Source organism: Parasteatoda tepidariorum, chromosome 1, assembly GCF_043381705.1.
Source record: "Parasteatoda tepidariorum isolate YZ-2023 chromosome 1, CAS_Ptep_4.0, whole genome shotgun sequence".
NCBI lineage: Eukaryota > Metazoa > Arthropoda > Arachnida > Araneae > Theridiidae > Parasteatoda > Parasteatoda tepidariorum.
Window position 1 is genome coordinate 73,907,854 of NC_092204.1, and position 21,377 is coordinate 73,929,230.

The following is a 21,377-nucleotide window of genomic DNA, read 5'->3' on the forward strand; positions in this document are numbered from 1 at the left end:
TGCGCCTACCACTTATATTTTGGGGGGTCACAAATCCGCATCCGTTAAAAAAGAAGGTATGTTTCTTCAGAGCAAGTACGTTTTTGTGTCGGATTTCGTAGCGTAAAATATCGTTTGTGTACATTAATTTGCATATTTGAGATCACCCTCTAAGCATTAAAAATGAGTCCTAGTACGTGAAGATCCGATCATTAGATCAAAGAATTTTCAGAGTAGTCCGTTAGTTTTTGTTTTTTTTCTCACTGCACATATGATATTGGCTGAAACTATTTACGTTTAAAAAGTATAGGCTTCTAGTTTCAAGTTTTCAAACCATATTTTTACTGTAAATGTGTATTTTAGTCGTAGCCTTATCATCCATTGCCCACCTCCTACTAGAAATACCCAGCCTGTGCCAGTTTGAAAATATTATAATTTTCTTATTTTATTATCCTTTGTTTCGCATCGAATTCAAACTATACAATAACTCCTTGAATGACGTTACGGTTACAAAAGTTATTTCGATTCTCCTTTCATTGGGGAAATGTAGTTGCTATTTTAGTAGTATATTAAATCGAATGCGTAATTGCGTATATCATCTATCCTGTTTAAAATTGACTATCAGGAAATAGTCTGACAATACTTCGGAAGTCAACCTAAACAGAATGAAGTCGAAGAGCGCCAATTCTAAACATGATTTTTACCTCTTTTGATTTGTACTTAACGTCGTATTTTTATTTTACTCTACTGTATGATCGATCAATAATCAATCGCAAAACGGCAAGCTCTTAATGAAAAACCAAGCCTTCAAAGCAACGCTGCCGAAGGCTGTAGGGTTAATGCGGACCTGTGCCTATGAGTTATTACCCCTAGTAATCACCAAATGCAGGTAGTTTAATCGTGCCGTGGTCAAAATTACAATGCATTCCTACCATGGCCATTAAGAGATAAAACCTAGGTGCTAGACACTGGTTGAGTAATATGTGCAATTAGTTAAAAGAAAAAAAAAAAAGAATTCGAATTGACGAACTTTTATTTAAAAATTCATTTATACTTTGAAACTAATGAGACTTATATGGTTGCTTATTTTTAAAAACATATTTTTCAATTGATGAAAGTACTTTTAAATGTTCGATATTAAAAAATAAATTAAAAAAATCAGAAGCATTCGATTGTAAGCTTAAATAATCATTTTGATTTCTTGGATTTCTTTTAACTTCTTTTACTCAGATTCCCAAATTGTACTAATATCAAATTTGTTTCATTCTAATTTTATAAATAGAACTTCTAATTTACACTTTTTTTTAATTCGATAATTTATTTATTTAGTTATTAACTCATTAATTTTAATTTTTTATCGCTTTATCGTATCGTTTACGTTTAAAGCAGTTAGAAAAGCTCTTAAAGAAAAATCAGGTGCGATCTTTTATCGAGCCGTGCTCGAGAATATTTGAAATCGTATTCATGCTGAATTTGGAAAATACGAAAAATGTTTGCTTTTACAATCGTAAAAAACTTCTTTCGGAAGTTTCTCATATTTTCGGCATTTCTTTTTCCTCTTCTTCTTGCAGCTGAAGAAATGAAACGGAATAAAAAAGTTCCGCAAAAGGAATCTGGCATCATGCCATGGAAGTAGCTCGTTCTGCGTTTGCCGCGTGTGCGCGGGAAAACAGAATCATTTGCGTCGCGTGCCATTCTAAGACTATTTGTTTTTCTTTTTCAACTGTGAACAACATTTAAAATTATTGCGAGAAGAAGAAAAAAAAGCTTATTCTGATGCGAATTTTATTTGAATTCTTTTCATGTTACTATTACTACTCGAAGCATGCAGTGTGAAAATTGGAATAAAAATTGTAATTTATGAAAATAGTTCTGCATACACACCCACTGCTTTCTCAACAAATTGCTCATAAGTATCTCACTGTTGCTAAATCTCTGGTCATTTTTCTCTCTGGGGAATCTTCTTCAGTGCAGATAAAAAGGAGCTGGAACTAGTTGCGTGTTGAGGAGGGGGGAGGGGGGGGCAATAGCCCTGGCCCTTAGCCAAGTGAGGCTGAGTCTCGTATGCCACCACCCAGATTTTCAAAAAAAAAAAATGATAATTAAATTAAAGTTATCAAATAAAATTGATGTCTATACCAAGTTTGGCATGATTTAAATCACTTTATTTTTAAAATAAATTATTAAGTCGAATATCTTTTTTACTAAAAGTCATATTTCATTGATAATGAAGGTTTTATCGAAAGAAACAATAACAGAGTAAATTATTATATTTCAAAATAGACTGATAAATAAATAAAATTGGAGACTATAAGTGGATACGAGTAACGTTAAACTATTAAATTATAATTTTCCATTACCTGTAAGTAAAATAATTTGCCGATATTAATATTACGTTTCAATTATACCCATTTAGTTTTATATTTATTTAAATACTTTAAGTGATTATTAAAACATTCAATACGTTATTAGTATTTACCGATATTTGAAGAATAGCTTGTTCTGCTCAGATAAACTTATAATTTTTTTTCTTCTTTAATATATTCTGTTCTAAATTAATTTCTGTCTTTAAAATTTTAGAATGATTAGCTTGAACAAAACAAAAAATTAATAATAATAACTGTGATATGATTAATTCAAATAATTTGTGAAACATTTTGTTAGAATTATTAACTGTTTTAGTTATATTATTGTTTTTAAATATTATAAAGCATTTTTAATTTCATTTTGTCAGATGATTTGGCTAATACATATAAAAAGAAAGAAAAAGTCTGAGTTATATAAAATAAATCCGATTTTTTTTTCTTCTTTAAAAACAAAAGATAAGAAAAATCATAAATTTTGCCAACCCTGGTTTATATGAATTATAATATAAATGATCACTTTAGCGCAAAAGCCGTTAGTAAGCACATGAAATAACTAATGAACAGATTAACTAGAGTAGAGTGCGGAATCAAGGGTTTTCTGTAATTTACATAAGTGATGAGCACTTAAACAATTTCGGTCTCGTTACAGTTCTAATTTTCAAGTTGTTTGATATCATACTTATTGATTCGATTTTTTTAAATAGTAAAATATAAATAAATGACATTATATTAATTTCCCTAATCGCAATAATATTTTAAACCGTTCGTATTATTATTTATAAAGTAATTGATTCTATCAATTAATTTGTTGATTGTTTTATTTTTGTAACTTGATTTTTTAGATAGCAAAAAATAAATGAATAACATTATGTAAATTTAAGCTTACAGAAACGTTACTGTTTTTCCAAACATACATGCATATTCACTCCAAATTGGAGCATAGGGCTTCTATCATAACTCTCCATCTCACTTTATTTGTAACCAGATATTTTGCCTCTCTCCATGTCTTTCCTATTGTTTTCAATTCACTCAGAATCGTCCTGCGCCAAGTATTTTTAAGGTCTTCCTCTTTTTCTATTGCCCTGAGGGCTCCAATCTTGTTTTACTTTAAATTTCTCAGATTTATGTAAAACATGACCAATCCATTTACGTTTTTTTTTATCCAGTTCAATTGGTTTTGCTTTTCTAAGGATTTTTGCGTAACAAATTTTATGAAACCACTTGATACGGATTCTTCTTAAACTGTTAATTAATACTTGAAGTTTTTTTCATGTTATTTTTATGACAGTGCCATGTCTCGGACTCATAGAGTAGTACAGATTTAACATTAGTGTTTAAAAGTTCTAATTTTTGTTAATTTAAATTTTGTTATATTTTTGTTTCTCCAAAATTTATTGAGAATCGCGCAACTTCTTTGGACTTTGTTTAATCTATTTAATATATCTTCATCAGTTTCTTCTTTGCTGTTAATCATATTTCCAAGATACTTTATAATTGTTTACCTCCTCTAGTTTGTCATTTTCTAAGAATATGCCATATAATTGTTTAGGATTAATTTTCACAATTTTAGTTTTATTTTGATTGATAAAAAGCTCCATTATCGTGCATGGGAGGATAAATTTTCTACAACAATGGATACAGTCAATATTTAAAACTAAAAAGGTGAAATTAATCAAGGAAAAACACTTGAGTTTAAAATAAATTTCGAACCAATCGAAACATCAATACAAAATTAACGTTAAGTTAACAAATGAAAATGGCTCTCTCAGCACTTCAAATTTTAGCACAGTAGTTGCATTTCAACGGGCTACATATCGACCAAACATGATAATTTTTCCCTACAAATAGTACAGGTGATAATTCTCGAACTAATTGTCGAATCTTAAATTATTTTTTTTATTCCGTCGTATTCCCCTATACTTTTTTCTATAAACCTTCGTAATTTCAAGTTTCTAAGTGTTATGGATTTTGGGCGGCAAAGCAAAATATAACGTAAAGCAAAAAAATGAGGAGAAAAAATCACTTAAAAGTGCGATAATTTTTTGACAATTTGGAATTTTGAGAAAAATTCAGCGTTAATTTCATAAAGCATTCTAAAGTTCATAAAGCATATACCTTTTCAGGATATAAATTTCAACTTACTCACTAGTTCAACAGTTAATAAATCTTGGACTAATTATAGAATGTTATATATTCCAACAAACTCCTCGTACATTTTTCTACACTCATCCATAAATTTAAATTTCTAAGTCTTACAGTTCTTCACTTTAAGTTTAAACACCCAAAACCACGACGGCGGCCTTTAAATGTTTTCTTAATATCGAGAGAACATGCAATTAGTAATAATTTGCATTAAAAAAATTTCGAGAAATAGGCAGATTCGCGTGAATGTTTGTTGTTTGAGTGCCAGCAATTAAACATTTACTATTTTCCGTGACTAAACTTGAATTCCCGTAACACTCTGCTCCCTTTAGGAATAACAAATAATTCTATTCTATTCAGTGTTTCTTTCAAGCATTTTTATCGTATCATCCGACAATTTTGTCGTTTCATCTTCGTGACCGATTAAATTATTTATAAAGTAAAGCATACGTTACAGCATAAAAAAAATTATAATTAATAAATTTATTATTATCTAAAATCGTTTCATTTGGGCGGAAAAGCAAGAAAGAATTACTTATGAAAAAATTATAAATTGTAATTTCTATAATCAGTGTACGAATTGCCATTCCATGAATGTCTAGAGACCAGCAGTTCCCAAATTTTGTTCCGCAGAGCTCAAGAGTTCCGTGGAAGTTTTACAGGGGTTCCGAAAATTTATATTTTTTTAACAGTTATTTTAAATTAGTTATATTTTTTATTTGCGTGATTATTTTTATGAAATTATTTCATTAAAATGTCGGTGGAAAAAAAACTATAAATTGTAATTTCTATCGTCAATGTACGGATTGCCATTCTGTAGATTGTCTAGAAACCAGCAGTTCTCAAATTTTGTTGCGCAAAGCTCAAGTGTTCCATGGAAGTGTTATAGGGGTTCCGAAAATTAATATTTTTTAACAGTTATTTTAAATTAGTTATATTTTTTATTTGCGTGGCTATTTTTATGAAATTATTTCATTAAAATGTCGGTGGAAAAAAAATTATAAATTGTAATTTCTATCGTCAATGTACGGATTGTCATTCTGTAGAATGTCTAGAAACCAGCAGTTCTCAAATTTTGTTGCGCAAAGCTCAAGTGTTCCATGGAAGTGTTATAGAGGTTCCGAAAATTAATATTTTTTAACAGTTATTTTAAATTAGTTATTTTTTTTATTTGCGTGGCTATTTTTATGAAATTATTTCATTAAAAAGTCGGTGGAAAAGAAACTATAAATTGTAATTTCTATCGTCAATGTACGGATTGTCATTCTGTAAAATGTCTAGAAACCAGCAGTTCTCAAATTTTGTTGCGCAAAGCTCAAGTGTTCCATGGAAGTGTTATAGGGGTTCCGAAAATTAATATTTTTTAACAGTTATTTTAAATTAGTTATTTTTTTTATTTGCGTGGCTATTTTTATGAAATTATTTCATTAAAAAGTCGGTGGAAAAGAAACTATAAATTGTAATTTCTATCGTCAGTGTACGAATTGTCATTCTGTAGAATGTCTATAAACCAGCAGTTCTCAAATTTATGTATTTATTGCATGAATTGTAAAATATGTATTTATAAAAAACTTGGTTACTATTTTCCCGTTGAGCGTTCCAAAACAAAATGATTAAGTTTCAAAATAAAACAACAATGAAGAATAATGTTTACCTGGTAACCATTCTCAACGCTTTTATAGCAATTTTTATATTTTATTTTCATATCAGCGAAACAATAATTCAGATCATTATTTATCATTACTTATGCATAAATACTAATAATATATTTAAAACCAGACTAGATGCCGCTGCAGGCCCGTGAATTCAATTGATCAATTATTTAAAACTATTATAAACCTAATTAATTCTAAGACTATTATTAAACCATAAAAATAAAAACTTTCTTTTTCGTATGAAATATTTTCAAAATTATTAGTGGTCTTATTAGTTAATGTGTTCACATTTGCTTATAAATCTTATTTGTAACGGTTGGGGTTCCGCCTAAAAAAAGTCGCCCATTTTAGGTTCCATAGCCGAAAAAAATTGGAAACTGCTGGTCTAGACATTGTATAAAATACCTTGCGTTTCTCTGCAAAGTGGGAAATATAAAAAATATTACTTAACTCAAATTCGATAACTTTTTACTTTGTTACCTTGACAAATAATTAAATTATAAATGATTTTTAAGTAAATATACTTCTACAAATTATGACTTTTAATGAATTTTATTCTATAAATTATGTCCTGCTAAATACTTCAATAACAATGCTTACAAATCGGGAACCGCTGGTCTAGACATTGTATAAAATGCCATGTATTTCGCTGCAAATTTGGATCCATAAAAAAATTATTACTTTACTCTAGTTAGATAAATTTTTATTCTGTTACCGTGACAAATAATTAAACTAATTTTGTTAAAATGAATAAAAATAATAATAATTTTTTTTATTTATTTTAATTAAATTAAATACATTTTAAGAAATTCTCTTATCTAAATTATGACTTGTCAAAATCTTCAATAACAATGCTGACAAAGTAAGGACGATTTATAAGAAATTTTGAACATTATGTTGTATTTTTATTAATTTTGTTACCAATTATTATTCAGTCGGAAAAAAAAGATTCACCTAATTTGTTCTGTCAACAAAACAGTATTGTTTTTAAATGGTATTTATTCTCGAGAAAACTTATTGGAGTTCTTAAATTGTTGCCTGAAAATAATCAAACTTGAGAATATTCTTAGTCTGTATTTTAATTGAATAATTTCAGCACATTGAGAAAAAAAAACAAAGATTATTGCGCAACAATTATATAAGGGTTGACGAACGAAAGGGAGTACTACCTTTTAATTAAAGATCTCAAGATGCATAAATCTAACTGAAAGCATGAGTAAACACAAAACATTTCAAACTATTATTAATCTGAGCACAAAAAATGATAATAATAATAATTCTGGGTATTAAGCTAATGAAAATACACTAGGCGTTAAAAAAGAATTTTCTTTTTGGAAATGGACTTCTTCGGGAAAAAATCGAACCGAAAAAATTGAAAATAGATTCATTTTTAAAGCTTTTCAATGATACCAAACTTGATCTTTCCACCTCCCCCCTTGGGGGCGAAGGCAAGTTTTAAATCTTAAATATGAACCCGTATTTTTTTTTTTCTGCTGCTGATTCGGATTCTTTCTCCAGGAAAAAAATAACCCGATTAAACTTATAGGTTTATGCATTTTGCTTCTCCAATAGTGCTGTAACCAAGGAAAATTTAAAAAGGGTACTAACTGCGTAAAATGGCGATACTTCGAAACCCATTAGATTAAGAACAAAAAAAATTGACATGTATCAATTTTAATTTTTATTGTTTATTTTTTTCCGCAATCTGATGGGTCCCGAGCTATCGGCATTTTAAAAAGCTTGTACCCCATTTTAATTTTTGATGGTTGCAGTCCATCTGCGAAGCAAAATACATAAACCTACGAGTCGATTGAATTACTTTTTTCTGGAGAATCCAAAATGCTTTTTTTTTCTTTTTTTTTTCCCGGACGTATATTTCCCGAGATATTTAGAGATTATCATAAAAAGATTAAAACCGTCAGCACTAATTTTAATTTTCGCCATGCTATTTTGCTTACCTTGAGATAACTTTATCTTTTTTTTTCTTTCTTTTTTTTTTTCCAAATCATTTTACGATTATATTCCATACTTGCTCTTATTCGACTTCATTGCCGAATCGATACTTAATTTTAGTATTATCTGTCTTTTAAATATAGGGTAAGTAAAATTGCCAGACATTTTTCTGAGGATGGGCTAATATAGTTTTAAACTTTTTTATATTATATTTAAATATTATTTTAATAAGTAAGACTATTAAAATAAAGACAGTTTAAGGTTTTTCTTTATAACCAAGTACTAGAGATTCTACGGGGGCAGAGCCCTTGCGTCCGAATTAGGTGACCCGTGTTTGAATCCCCGTGTGGACTGGCTATGCGAATTCTGCTCTTGGCTTGCACCGACCGTAATGCTGACATTGAGTTTTTTATCGAAATAACTGAGTTTTTTTATAAAAAAATATGTGATTTTTTGTTAAAATATCAGAATTTGTTCGTTAAGATAACAGTACTTTTATGATTAAGAAAACAATCGTCCGTTTTTAAATAACAGTGTTTTACCGAAAATTTAACAGATTTTTTTTTTTTTTCTGTGTGGGAGTTGTACTTAGAAATACTATGGACCCTTACTATAAGTAATTACGAACAAAAAAATTATCCGTAATCAAATATACAATCTTTAAAATACAAACTTTCCGGATTGCTTTTACGTTAGCAAAATCACAGTACCGCCAAAATCACAGCACCGTAGTTAAAATAACATAACTTCTGATGCATATTGCTGCTTAGTTGTCGTTTTTATCAAATCGCTTTTTAAATCTTTTCTCGTGTGTTACTTCCAAACAAATTTGGATTCCATTCACGTACTGTAAAAATTAAAAGAAAAAAAAAAGAATAGAAGAAGAAAAAAAGGGAAACTCAAATTTTTTGTTAACTACCTAATCTGTTATGATTTTTACAATAGTTTTCCAGAGAATATAACTTTTTTTTAGAAGACAGATTGGTTAATGAGAATGTATGATCTTTTTTCTTTTCTTTTTTTTTTAATTCTATGATCTAGTAATTATTTTATTATCATGAAAAAGAAAAAAAAAATTAACAAATAATTTTTCTAATTTATTTTAAACCACCAAACGTAACCGAAAAAAGTAAGAGACAAGTGAAGGTGAGATTCATTTAACTCAATTTGCAGATTTTAGCACAGTTGATTATTGCCTAAATCAGGCAGGCTGCACTTAGAAATGGTTCTTTATTATTTTTTTTATAAAGTTTATTTGGGCCTTTTATTTTGGCACAGCGAAACAAAACAGAAAATTTATGAGATGAGTTGAAAATGGAATTTAGTAGCACAACGTTCTGAATTGACCTGCCGCACCAAGAAAAAGAATTTTTTTTTTAAAAAATGTTTTCGATTATAAAAGTAAGAATGTATTAAACACATTCGAAGAAAAAATTATTAAGTATGTTATATCAACACATGTATTACAATTTTCCCAAACTGTTGTTAATTTGACTTTTATGATTGAATGCAAAGAGGTTCAATGTGAGATGCTTTGCCCGATTCACATTCAAAACCCCTAAAAAAAGATCGCGATAAGAAAAATAAAAAAAATCCATAAAACCTTTTCATGTTTAAAAGGGCGAAATGCCATATTCTCCAGAGCACCCCTCTTTTTATGCACAGCAGGTGGCCTTTTTGAAAGTACCAGTCTGGTACATATTTTACTGGAACCTGTGTATCGGTCCTTGACCCAGTTGCTAAGGGGTTAGGTTAATGCCAGCAGTTGTACTTCTTATTTTATAATAGTTTAAGATTTATCATTTCATATTTACAATTCGCTGTAAGCATTGAAGCATATTTAATTGCGGCTTCATTGAAATTAAGAAACAAAGCAAAAACGCTTTATCCTGGGTCATGATTCTTGATTATAGCGTGTAATAAATGTACAGCAAGGACTTAAAATGGCCATGAGTGATTCATGAATCATACGATCACCATTTTAGAAAAACAAATAGCGAAGTGGAAATCTTAAGTTGCTTAAGTTTGAAACGTAAATCAACAAAATACGAATCACGATTTGGTATTACTAAATCTATTGAAAATGAATTGCAGTGTGTGGTTCGTAAATTACGAATCATGTTTTTAATAAATAATCCCAAGAAACTTAAGCGTTAAGGTATTACTGGATAAAAATAAAAAAAATTTTGAAACTTCATACACTTCGAAAATTTACAAATTTGAAATCACAGTTCGAAAAGTTTCGGGCGCTTAAAAAGCGAGTCGCTTTTTTGAGCTCTTGAAACATGTCGTCTGGAATTTTATGTTTATAAATTTTTGAAACGAATGAAGTTTTTAATCAAACGAATGGTGTAGTTTGTTGTGCTAGTTTTAAAACTCATAAAAACGAATCAAATGATTTCCCGCGGTTCTAAGTGTTTTAACATTCAAAAATCGATAACTTTTCAACAGAATAACTGTAAAATCGACAGATATTGTAATTTATTTATTTAAGAATTTTTGTCTATAATAAATAATTAGAAGTCATAAGAATTCCAGAATTGGTATGTAAATTCTAATTGTCAAAGAAGAACAATTTCGTTTCCTTCCTTTTCCACTATTTTAGTTAAATCACATTGTTTTATCTTGAAACTTATTTTAAAGTTCAAAAAATATGCACTTTTTTATTCGTAGTTTAATTTTGAAATTAAAAAACGAAACAAATTTTTACGGCATTGCAAAAAACATACATAATTATTTAGGCTTATCTTATTTTGATTATTCAAAAGTTGTAATTGGGTATACTATAGCCTACGTCACAGATCGTGTTATTCCTACTAAATTTAACTAGTAAACAGCATTTTCTGCGAACCTGATTTCTAGCANATTTAGGCTTATCTTATTTTGATTAATTGTTGTAATTTTAACATTCTTAACTTTAAAATAAATTAATTAAAAATTTAAAATTTATATTTTGAACTGGACATTTTGTGAGTTAATTTAAAAAGCAAATTTCTCATGTTTTTTTTTTTTTTTTNTTGTCCTGTTTTTTTTTTTTTTTTTTTTAAGATGCAAGAGCATTTATTATTTTAAAAAAAATTAATTTTTCAAAATATCAAACGATTTTCTCAATTGTTATTTATACTTTTTTTTTTCATTTGTATGAACAGGTAAACATTGTTACTTGTTAACAAATATACAATTATTATTGTTTTTCATCTATGAGTCTAAAGAATGGCTTCAAAAGAAAATTACAATCACCATTCTCTTTTCTTTTTTTTACGTTCGTAAATATGAATTTAAAATTAGAATTCTCTGCGAGCTCCTCTTTTTCTCTCAATTAGCAATGGAATATTTTACTATAATGGCAAAGATAACTGTTTCAAGTTCTTTCCAAAAATGCTTATTGAAATGCTGCAATTATCAATTCAATCCCTGAAAAATAATGGAATATTTTCATTCGAAAATGGTGACTGAGACCGCGCCTAACTTTTTTCCTCATCATTTTATATTCTTTTATACTAAATAGTAATAATAAGTCACATCGTTCAGATTGTAAGAAAATATTGCACATTTCCTTTTAACGATACATTAGCGAATTGGATTTAATTGACGGTTTGTATACAGGAAGTTGCGTGCAAACGAAGAAAAAAAAATGACAGCTGTTATGATTTTCTTTCCTCTTTAAAGTACTTGCGAGGACAAGTCTCTCTTGAGCCTCAACCTCCATAATTTGTTTCAATTATTTATTCATTTTTTTATTACTATTATCTCTCTTATGAAACATTTATACAATGATAATTACAGCTGCTCTCTTCCTTTTTCAGCTTTTGTTAATTTTTCACTCGAAAGCTTAATGAATTTTTCTTATGATCTTCATTTATATTATGTCTTAATTATGATGAAGGCTCGATTCACGTATGATAAAAACACACTTATCAATTTTTTTTACTTCTCAGTTTTCAAATATTTTACGCAGATGATTATCATGTTTGTTATAATTTTTATTCGTATTATGATTTATGAAGAAGAAAAAACACCACTTTTGCTGTGTTTCACACAAATTCTTTAATATTACTGTGTTACAGTCGTGAATAGTGCTTAAAATAAAAGATAATGCACAGGATTAGACTTAGCAAAGTATAAACTAACCTACCATTTTATTTAAATTTTTAAATAATCAATAGAAAAGTGAAGGTTTATGAAGTTCCAAGCACTCCTATTCCAAATGAATTATAGTTCTTAAATAGATATAGCATATAGAGACAGAGTAATGAAGAATGTGAAAAGGTTAATATTTCTGAGTAGATCATATTTATTTCTTTTCAAGTTAAAATCTTAATAATAACAATAGTGAAAAATCTAAAAGTTAATCATCTAATAGATAATTATTTTAGATTAAGAGTAAAATCCAATCAAAACTGAAAAATTCTTTAACCAATCCTGAATTAAATACGGAAACTCAATGATTAAGCCACTCTGATCAAAGATTATCCACAACCCCTTAATTGAAACTTTTATCACAGTTTGACCGGAAACATTAATATCGCCCCCCGCAAGCACATGTTCCAAAAATAGGGTATGAATTACATTTAATTTTAAATATAAACTGTAAGTATAAGAAAAAGGCAATTAAATTAACAGTTGAATCAAAATAAATAAGTTAAATTAAATTAAGATACAATTGGATACCAGGATAGTGGCGTCATCGTTGGTAAATTGTAGCATTTGTCGATTCTGAAGCCAATCAGATTCAACTCTCACGCGTGACCTCTCTTGCAGGTATCCAATTAAACCTGATTTGAGTCGCATGGTTAAGCATAATCACTATACTCGAGATGCAAGTACCCGATTAAAAATATTGTAACAATGTATTGTCAATAAGATAAAAATTTACAAATGTTGTTAAAAAAAAATCTTATGATACAACTTTTGAGTTTTCAAGCTTTTGTTAGTTTTAAGTAAATAATTCGAACTCTAAACTTTTTCGTCTGCGCCTACTTTTTCTTTTATTTGTCTTAGTTAGAAACTTTTTATTTCCTTTAATTCTTAGTAATGAATGAAATTTGATGTAATAATAATAATGATGAATTTATTTAATGAGTTCCTAATTTTAATATAAGTATGTTGCTCACTAAAAATACAAAAATTAATTATAAAATAGAAATTAAATAAACAAGCAAAAGATTGTGAGTAGTAAAATCATTATTTGTTGCTCCTATTTTCATCATGGTGGACTTCTGTCATGGAGCCACTTAAAAGTTTATGGCGTTATTATAACTGTAGCTTAAACCAGATTTTCATGTAGATTAAAAAGCAAGTTATTTTTTTTGTTGCAGATAACTGATATGATATAATTCGAAAAATTACGATTGAGATATCAAACATTCACTTTTACTTATTCAAATACTCTCCTGAGAAGCGACAACTCGTGTCACAAACAGGAATGACAAAGGGGAAACGCGGATGAGGGAAAAAATGTGAAGTGCTTTCATTGATCCCTTCAATAAGCGCCATCTATCGACAAACGCTGAGACTAAATTAAAATAGAACATCATTTAAGAAAGAAGCATAACTTTTTCTCGTAACTTAATCATATATTTATAAATATTGTGACTGGAAAATTGTTTATTGTTATTCCAAAGTTAAATTCAAACTAAATATTTGCTAAATTCTTGCTTGTTTTCTGATTATCTTAAAACTGCTCTATTGTGATGAAATTTTAAAAAGGGCGAAAACATGGTGGGGGGTGAAGTCAATTTGTAGCTATGTTTTCGTAGTTGTTCCTAAAGCATTTTTTCCCCTCCTATATCAAAATCAATTAAGGAAATTGTACAGTTTTTTTACAGTACAGGAAATTTTACAGAATGAATTTTACAGTTGTTTTCTACATTAACGTTTTTTGTTTATTCATTGTATTGGTTAACGTTATATGGTCGTCGTTGTATTGATTATTATTAATATGATGAAATCAATAAATACTAGCTGAATACCTGTTTTATCTTATTACTTGGTAAAGAAATTCCCGAATAATTATTGACACCCTGTCACTCAATATTACGCAATCATGCAGAAAATGAAAGAAACAAATATAAAATAGGCAATTGAAAAAATTTTACTAATATCAATTGTTTGTTCTTATTTTTTATTGTTATCGTATTTTAATAATAGGGGGATTTCGTATTATTACGTTATCTTCCGTATTCTCCCTTACGTAAGATTGAAGCAACTGCGCATGCTCACGTTTATTTTAGATGCTACGTAACTTTACGTTATGTTGGCGTGATTTACGCTACAAGTACAAAGCTACAAGCACGCTGTTTATAGCTGTTAAATTTTGTTTTCTGTTTAAGCCTGCCCTCTAACTAACGAACTTAAAACATGGAAATGGAATGCGAATTTGAAGAAATCTATTGATGAAATTTAGAAATGAATCTTACAACAATTGGTTTGTTCAATAAAGAAATAATTTTATTGATTTTTTTTTAATATTATGGTTGTTTAATTGTACTAGTTCCATAAGAAACCAAATATATTTTCGCCATTTTAAAATTATTAATTTTAATATTAAATAATTAATTTTAACTATACAATTTAGTTAAAAGAAGTTAAATAATCAATACAAGTTCAATAATATTTTTTGAAACATTGTTATTAATAATAAACTGCATTTTTATCGCTGAAATCATCGAAATCTATAATTTTTCAAATTTTTCTGCTTACAAAACCGCAGTTTTACTTTGAGTAAAGCCTCTTGAATCGTATGCCACAGCTTTAAAGAGATAGTCTACGTCCATTGTAAATGTTTGTTTTGATTTTGTAGTCGAAGTTAAAATGATATTCCACTACGTTAGCGGCTTTTAGTTTACGGATTTTTGCAAAATCTATTATTTTCATTTATGTAAGTTTGGTATTTTTTCACGGGTGCAGAACTGACGCATCCGCACTAGAAGTACGCATGTACAATTACTTGAAATCTTGCATATGGAAGCTAAGCGTAAATTTGCAAAATCTCCCGATTATCTTATTTTTCACGTTAACTTTACGTTATTAGTTAAAACAAAACACGCATTTAAGAAATCAACTTATAAAAATTAAGATGCACTAAATTGATGTATGCAGAAATGACGTCCTGCTAACTGTTTTTGAAAAATAATACGAAAGCTATTTTCTGTTTTTCCTATCAGTGCGAAATATCTGGGGGGGAAATTATATTCATGTTATAGTTCCTAAACTATAAACTTTTTTTTCTTCCAGAATTTTCTAACTGATAAGTAGAGCAGAAACAAATTCGCTTTAGTTCAGGCACTGCACCGTAAACATATTTTTATTTTCCCTGATTTTACGCACTAATACCGATAGTTTGCTCAAGTCTCGTAATTTTTTGTCCAATTAATGGCCAAAAATTTCTTTGAGTCAAATTTCTTCTTATGCTGTAAGTAACTTCGATTAAAGAAATTAAAATCTTTACAAAAATACTCGAAATCCAAAAGATATTATAAACTTAAGATTGTTCAATTTGTTTTCCCTTTCTATTGCACGAAAATTAACATGATAATAATTGATATTACTTCTTATACGTATTATGAAACATTAAATCCGTCTAATTTGCTAGTTATTTTTATATCGTTAAAACTAAATTTCGTGGATTAATTTGAAAATCTAGCATGAAAACTGTCGGCGTCACTTTGTAATGCGACTACAAGGTTCACTGTCTGTAAGCCTAGCAAATGATGACGGCCGTAAGCAAAATGCCGAATTGTCCAATTATCCTACGACATTCCTTCATATTTGTTGTGATTAAATGTTTCACAAATGAAATACAGCTAGCAATTTTTATTTAACATTATTAAAATCTTTACAAAACAAATACACAAAATCTAAAAACCTAAGGTTGTTAAAAAAAATTCTTTTAATTTCACAAAAGTCAACGTCATAGTAATTAACAAAACATCATAAAAAGCATCATAACAGTCAGCATCATAGTTCTTATCAAATGCATATACGTAATATAAAATATTAGGTTTGGATATTTTTACATCGTTAAAACTATCAAAACTAATCTTATGCAGTGTATATATTTCGTGGATTAATTTGAAAATCTGGCAGGAAAACTGCCGACGTCATATTGCAAAGGATGTCGGCAATGTAATGTGCCGAATTTTCCACTCAGCCTACGACATATACTACATTCCTTCATATTTGTTGTGATTTAGTGCTTCAAAAATTAAATACAGTTAGCAATCTTTCTTTAACATTTATATGTTTATTCAATTTCGTACATCTTGATTGTTAGACTTGGATTATGTAAATACAGTAAAGCCCCGCTATAGTGAACACGGTTTATAGTGAACTCCCGGATATAGTGATCAAACTGTTCGGTCCCGTGCCTTGATGATGTTATTTTTCGTGGATATAGTGAACCAAAAAAGTGAGAAAGTTGGATATTATAAACTCTTTCTGTCTTCGACTGATTTTTTTTCTTCATTTTTTTTGTAATAATTTTGAAATGTCTACTTCAAAATAAATACTTATATTGATTTTTAAAACCATCTATAGAGTGAAATGTAGAGATAAGCATATTTTCTTGTTTGCTTCTTTTATCTCACTTTCTTATTCTCAAATAAAGGCCAACACAATAATTGTAGTATTATTGGGTATTATAATTGTAGTATGGACAAAATTTTCCCTGAATCAACTTCGCATCAGCTGAAGATTACTAATTATTTTTTTTGTACACAAGACGAAGAATAATAAAAATAAAAATAGGTTAGCACATTTTTGGTTACTACGTATTATTTTTCAGTCATTTTTGTATTTCATTTTATTGGTCATTTATTTAAATAATGTATAATAAAAGGAAGGAGTTCAGAAACATTAATTAAACTTGTTTGCGGAACGGATATAGGGAACTCCCGNTAAAAATAAAAATAAGTTAGCACATTTTTTGTTACTACGTGTTTTTTTTCAGTCATTTTTGTATTTCATTTTATTGGTCATTTATTTAAATAATGTATAATAAAAGGAAGGAGTTCGGATACATTAATTAAACTTGTTTGTGGAACGGATATAGGGAGCTCCTGGTTATAGTGAACCGAAATTTCGGTCCCCTGAAGGTTCACTATAGCGGGGTTTGACTGTAATTTTTATTTCAATGTTGTTATTAACATTAACTATTTTGCTTAATTTATTAAAAATAAATTTCTATGTTAATAATTTTTTTATTTTATTTTAGGAATCTGGCTACTGTGATGTGTGGGATGAACAAATAAACTAAGAATGTTTTTATTCCTTTGATACAAAAACATGAAAGACACCCAAGTAAAACCTCCCATTCCTAAGCCTAAGGCTAAGTCTGGCGTCTCCAAAGTGAAAATGCCAGTTAAGAAAGTTAAGGAGCAGAAAGTGAAAGTTACGAAAACCGAGAAAATCAAAAATACTAAAATTAAAAAGTTGAAAACGGAAAAAGATGAAGCCGCATCCAGTCCCAAACGAAAGCGTGGACGACCGAAGAGCGTAGAAAAAGTACAACCTAAGAAAAAGACTAAAGAACAACAAAAAGCCGTTAAAAACTCTGACAACAAACCTGGTCGCAAGCGAAAGATGCCTCCAAATGTAAATAATAAATTCGAAAAAGATCTCGCACGTCCACCGACTAAAAAACCAAAGATAAATGATTCTAATAACTGCAACATGAATGGCAATATCAAAACTGTGCTTCCAAATATCAAAAGTCATTCAAAAGGCGAATCATCTTCACCTGGAGATTTTATTGCTACGAATCATATTAATGGGAATGTGCATTGTAAAAAAACTACCATCGACTTTAAGAAAGCCCCGACAGTTCATTCGATTTTGAAAAGCCCCACTTTCATTCCTCCTCAATTTAAGAAAGAGGTGCTAAATGGCAAGAGTTGTTTAAAAGTCCCCAAATCTAACTTTAATCAGGATACAAAAATAACTCCACCAAAAATTCAACTGGCAGTAACTACACCATCTGAAACTAAAAGCGTTGTTAAAAACGTTAAACCACCTAAAATTAATAATTTTATCGTACCTTACAGGGAACCAGTTAAACTTCATCCACAACGGATGGCTAGTCTTGATGCAATGGCTAAATTGCATGTCATTTGCATTCCAGATAGAAAACCAATCGAACATCATTCAAGAACTACCACATCAGTTGTCACGTTCTCTTCTCAACCCTCATCGCATCAGAAATCAGTTACTCAGGTTCACGAACGTATTCACGTTGACCTGAAAAAAGAAGGCAAAGGAAATATTGTTCACAAGCAAATTAATTACGTCAAAGAGAAGAAGGAAGTTTTCGTTTCACACTCCGTTCAGCAGTCGTCTGTTGTTGAACAATCGGAAACGTCGAGCATCAAATCCGAATCGGAGCCTCAAAAAAAGAAGAAACCTAAGTCAACCCAGAAGTCAAATAACTCTTCCGTTCAAAAGAAAGATACCAAGCAAAGCGTTTCCAAGTCATCGGACACGACAAAAAGTGAGAAAAAAACTAAAAACTCCAAAAATAGTGACACGGGAAAAAAGACTGCGAAACTTCCTAAAGTATCGAAACCCCCCAAAAAACCTTCCAAAGATAAACAGTTGGCGAAAGTGAATTCAACCAAACCCAAAAAACTGGAACAAACTAAGTCAGAGGTGAAAGTGAAAGAAACGATTCGAATGCAAAAAACATGCACATATCAATCAGTTACCACTGTTAATAGCCACGGTACCAGCAATTCTAGTGTCGTTCCAGTCAGTCACGTCGGCATGACAACAAACTTTTCGAAAACTAAAAAAACTGTTGTCACGGACCAAGAGTGTAAAAACAATTTAAACTATACCAGTGATAGTGTTATAAATAAAACGTATTGTGTGACTTCTGAGAGTCCCTGCTCTCTTGGTCATCAAACAGATTGCTGTAAATTCCATGCACAAGCCACGCCTCACATTATTCCTTTTGCCCATGTACAGACTTGTGCCCTTAATCATAGTTTGGTTCGAACTTCGGATCCCTCTTCCTCCCCATCCCATTGTGATGGTAATTTCTCTCTTCACAAGTTTCAACATCAACCATCCTTAATTTATTCATCACCTTCACAAGATTGTGGTAAATATTCTTATATTATTCATTTTGATTGCTTATAACAGTGACTGCCAAACATTCGATCTCGAGATACTGGTTACACATGGCATTATTGTTAGATCGCGTTAATGGTTGACTAAAACTTAAAAGATTCCTTCATTAAACTGATAAACCAAATATAAGATTTAAAAGATATTTAAAAAAAAGTTGATAGTTCATTTAGTTGGTAGCTCACAGTAGGATTTAGAAACAGTACGGTAACTCTGAAGTTTCATAAGTTTGGCAACCACTGTATACAGGGTGTCTGAAAAATACAAATTATCTCGAGAAATACTTATCGGCTCAAAAATGCACACGTTTCTAAAAAATGAATAAAATTACACCAAGCTCCCCCCCCCCCTGCCCCATGCTTGATGTTAGAAGGAATTCGAGGATGGTGCAAATTCTTACATCATTCCAAAGAATGTAATTTTATATGACAAAGTGCGAAGTTTGAACGAATTTGATCCAATAGTTCTGGAAAAATTGAATTTTAAATCTATAACTTTTTTAAAATTTAAAACTCAGAAACTATTCGTCCGATTTTGTTCAGATTTATATTTTGCCATATAAAATTACTTTTTCAAAATTACGTAAGAATTTGTGTGCCTTACAATTCAAAAATTTGTAGACAATTATTAAATAAAACTTTAAAACATATTAAATAATTATTTTTTACATGAAATTATCTTTGGATAAACAAATTTTATGCCAATATTTTTCGATTCGCTCAAGATATGAGAAAATATGCAAAAAGTGAAATTAACATTGGGGGAGAGAGCAAATTTTTGATTGCTTTCCTGGCCATTTTTTTTATATTTCAAATGGCGGGGAAAAACAATCAAATACAACAAAGAAGAACAATAAACAATAGTAACAGTCCTGGAATCAAGTCCTTGGAGTGACCTAAAGCGATGGAGATGTTTTCGGTTCATAGGTGCTTTCCTGACCAAAGACCAAGCTATAAGGAATAACTTTCCCAGATTGCGGCTATTCTTCCTCCATATTTTGAGGGTCAGGAATCCAAATCTGTCGAAAAAAGGTGCCGAAGGTTGTAGACCACTCTGCCGCATGAAGCTTTGCCCGGGCTACACCAGTTTGCTTTCGTCATCTGCTGTAATTAATTGGCATACTTGAGGTCACCCCATTAAACCATCAAATTGAGTCCTAGAACGTGAAAATCCGATTACTAGATCAAAAGTTATTCAAGGTGTGTCTTTTTTTCTTACCGTACTAACCAAAACTTAATTGGAAGACCTTTCATAGTTAGAGCTTAAACTAATTTATTAAAAGGGGAAAAAAATTATCACATTAAAATTCCCGATTGTAGGAGTCAAAAGATTTAGATCTCTCGATAGCCCATTATTTCTATTATTATTAAACCAAATGTAATTGAAAGATTTTTTTAAAATTAAAGAAAATAATTTTCTAGTGTTTTAAAATTATAATATATATTATATATACACATAATAATATATATATACATAGGGGAGAGTCGGGTAGCCCAGCCCACAGTCAATTCCATGTGTATAGAATAATTTTTCAAATCAATGGGCCATCGGACATTAATTGTTATATTAAAAAAAGATTATGTTCAAAGTTTCAAGTATTTATGCAGCTGGTAACACGGTAAACAATAGTTTTGAAAATATGTTGAATACAGTAGTCATGAAATTAAGAAAAATTGGTTGAATGTTTCCATTAAACTTCATTTTAAGACTAAAAAAATAATTTTTTCTGTACATACAGCATTAAAGTATGTAGTCTTAAGTTTAATTTGCACAAAGAAAGAAGTTTGTATGTGAAAAATTGTTCGAGTAATTACAAATTTACAGAAAAATTGGATTTCGGGTAGCCCCTCTTACATGAAAGTCGGGTATCACCGCCCAATTTTATTTTGTCGATAAATGTACGGTTGCAAAGATTATTATTTTATTGCTTCAAATTTGAATGTTATATACATTTTTAACAACAAATAAATGTTTTAATATTATATGAAACATAAATTTATATATTTAAAAATGAAAAATTAAATATTTTTAAAATGTAATTGATATATCCAAATTCAATTTAATATCAAGAAATCATAAATATTATGATAAGCTATTTGCTTACTTATTTATTTTCACTTATTTGTGAACGAATCAATCTACAGAAGCATTTGAATGC

The 21,377-nt window shown here is 29.5% G+C and overlaps 1 protein-coding gene across 1 annotated transcript in view; it reads left to right on the top strand.

The window, feature by feature from the left end:
• The window catches only part of LOC107456354 (uncharacterized), a gene marked incomplete in the record, with an annotated part of 165,582 nt that overhangs the window by 126,716 nt on the left and 17,489 nt on the right, over positions 1-21,377 (top strand). The window contains 1 exon segment of the mRNA XM_071182299.1: positions 17,310-19,193. Coding sequence (XP_071038400.1) covers positions 17,381-19,193 — 1,813 coding nt within the window.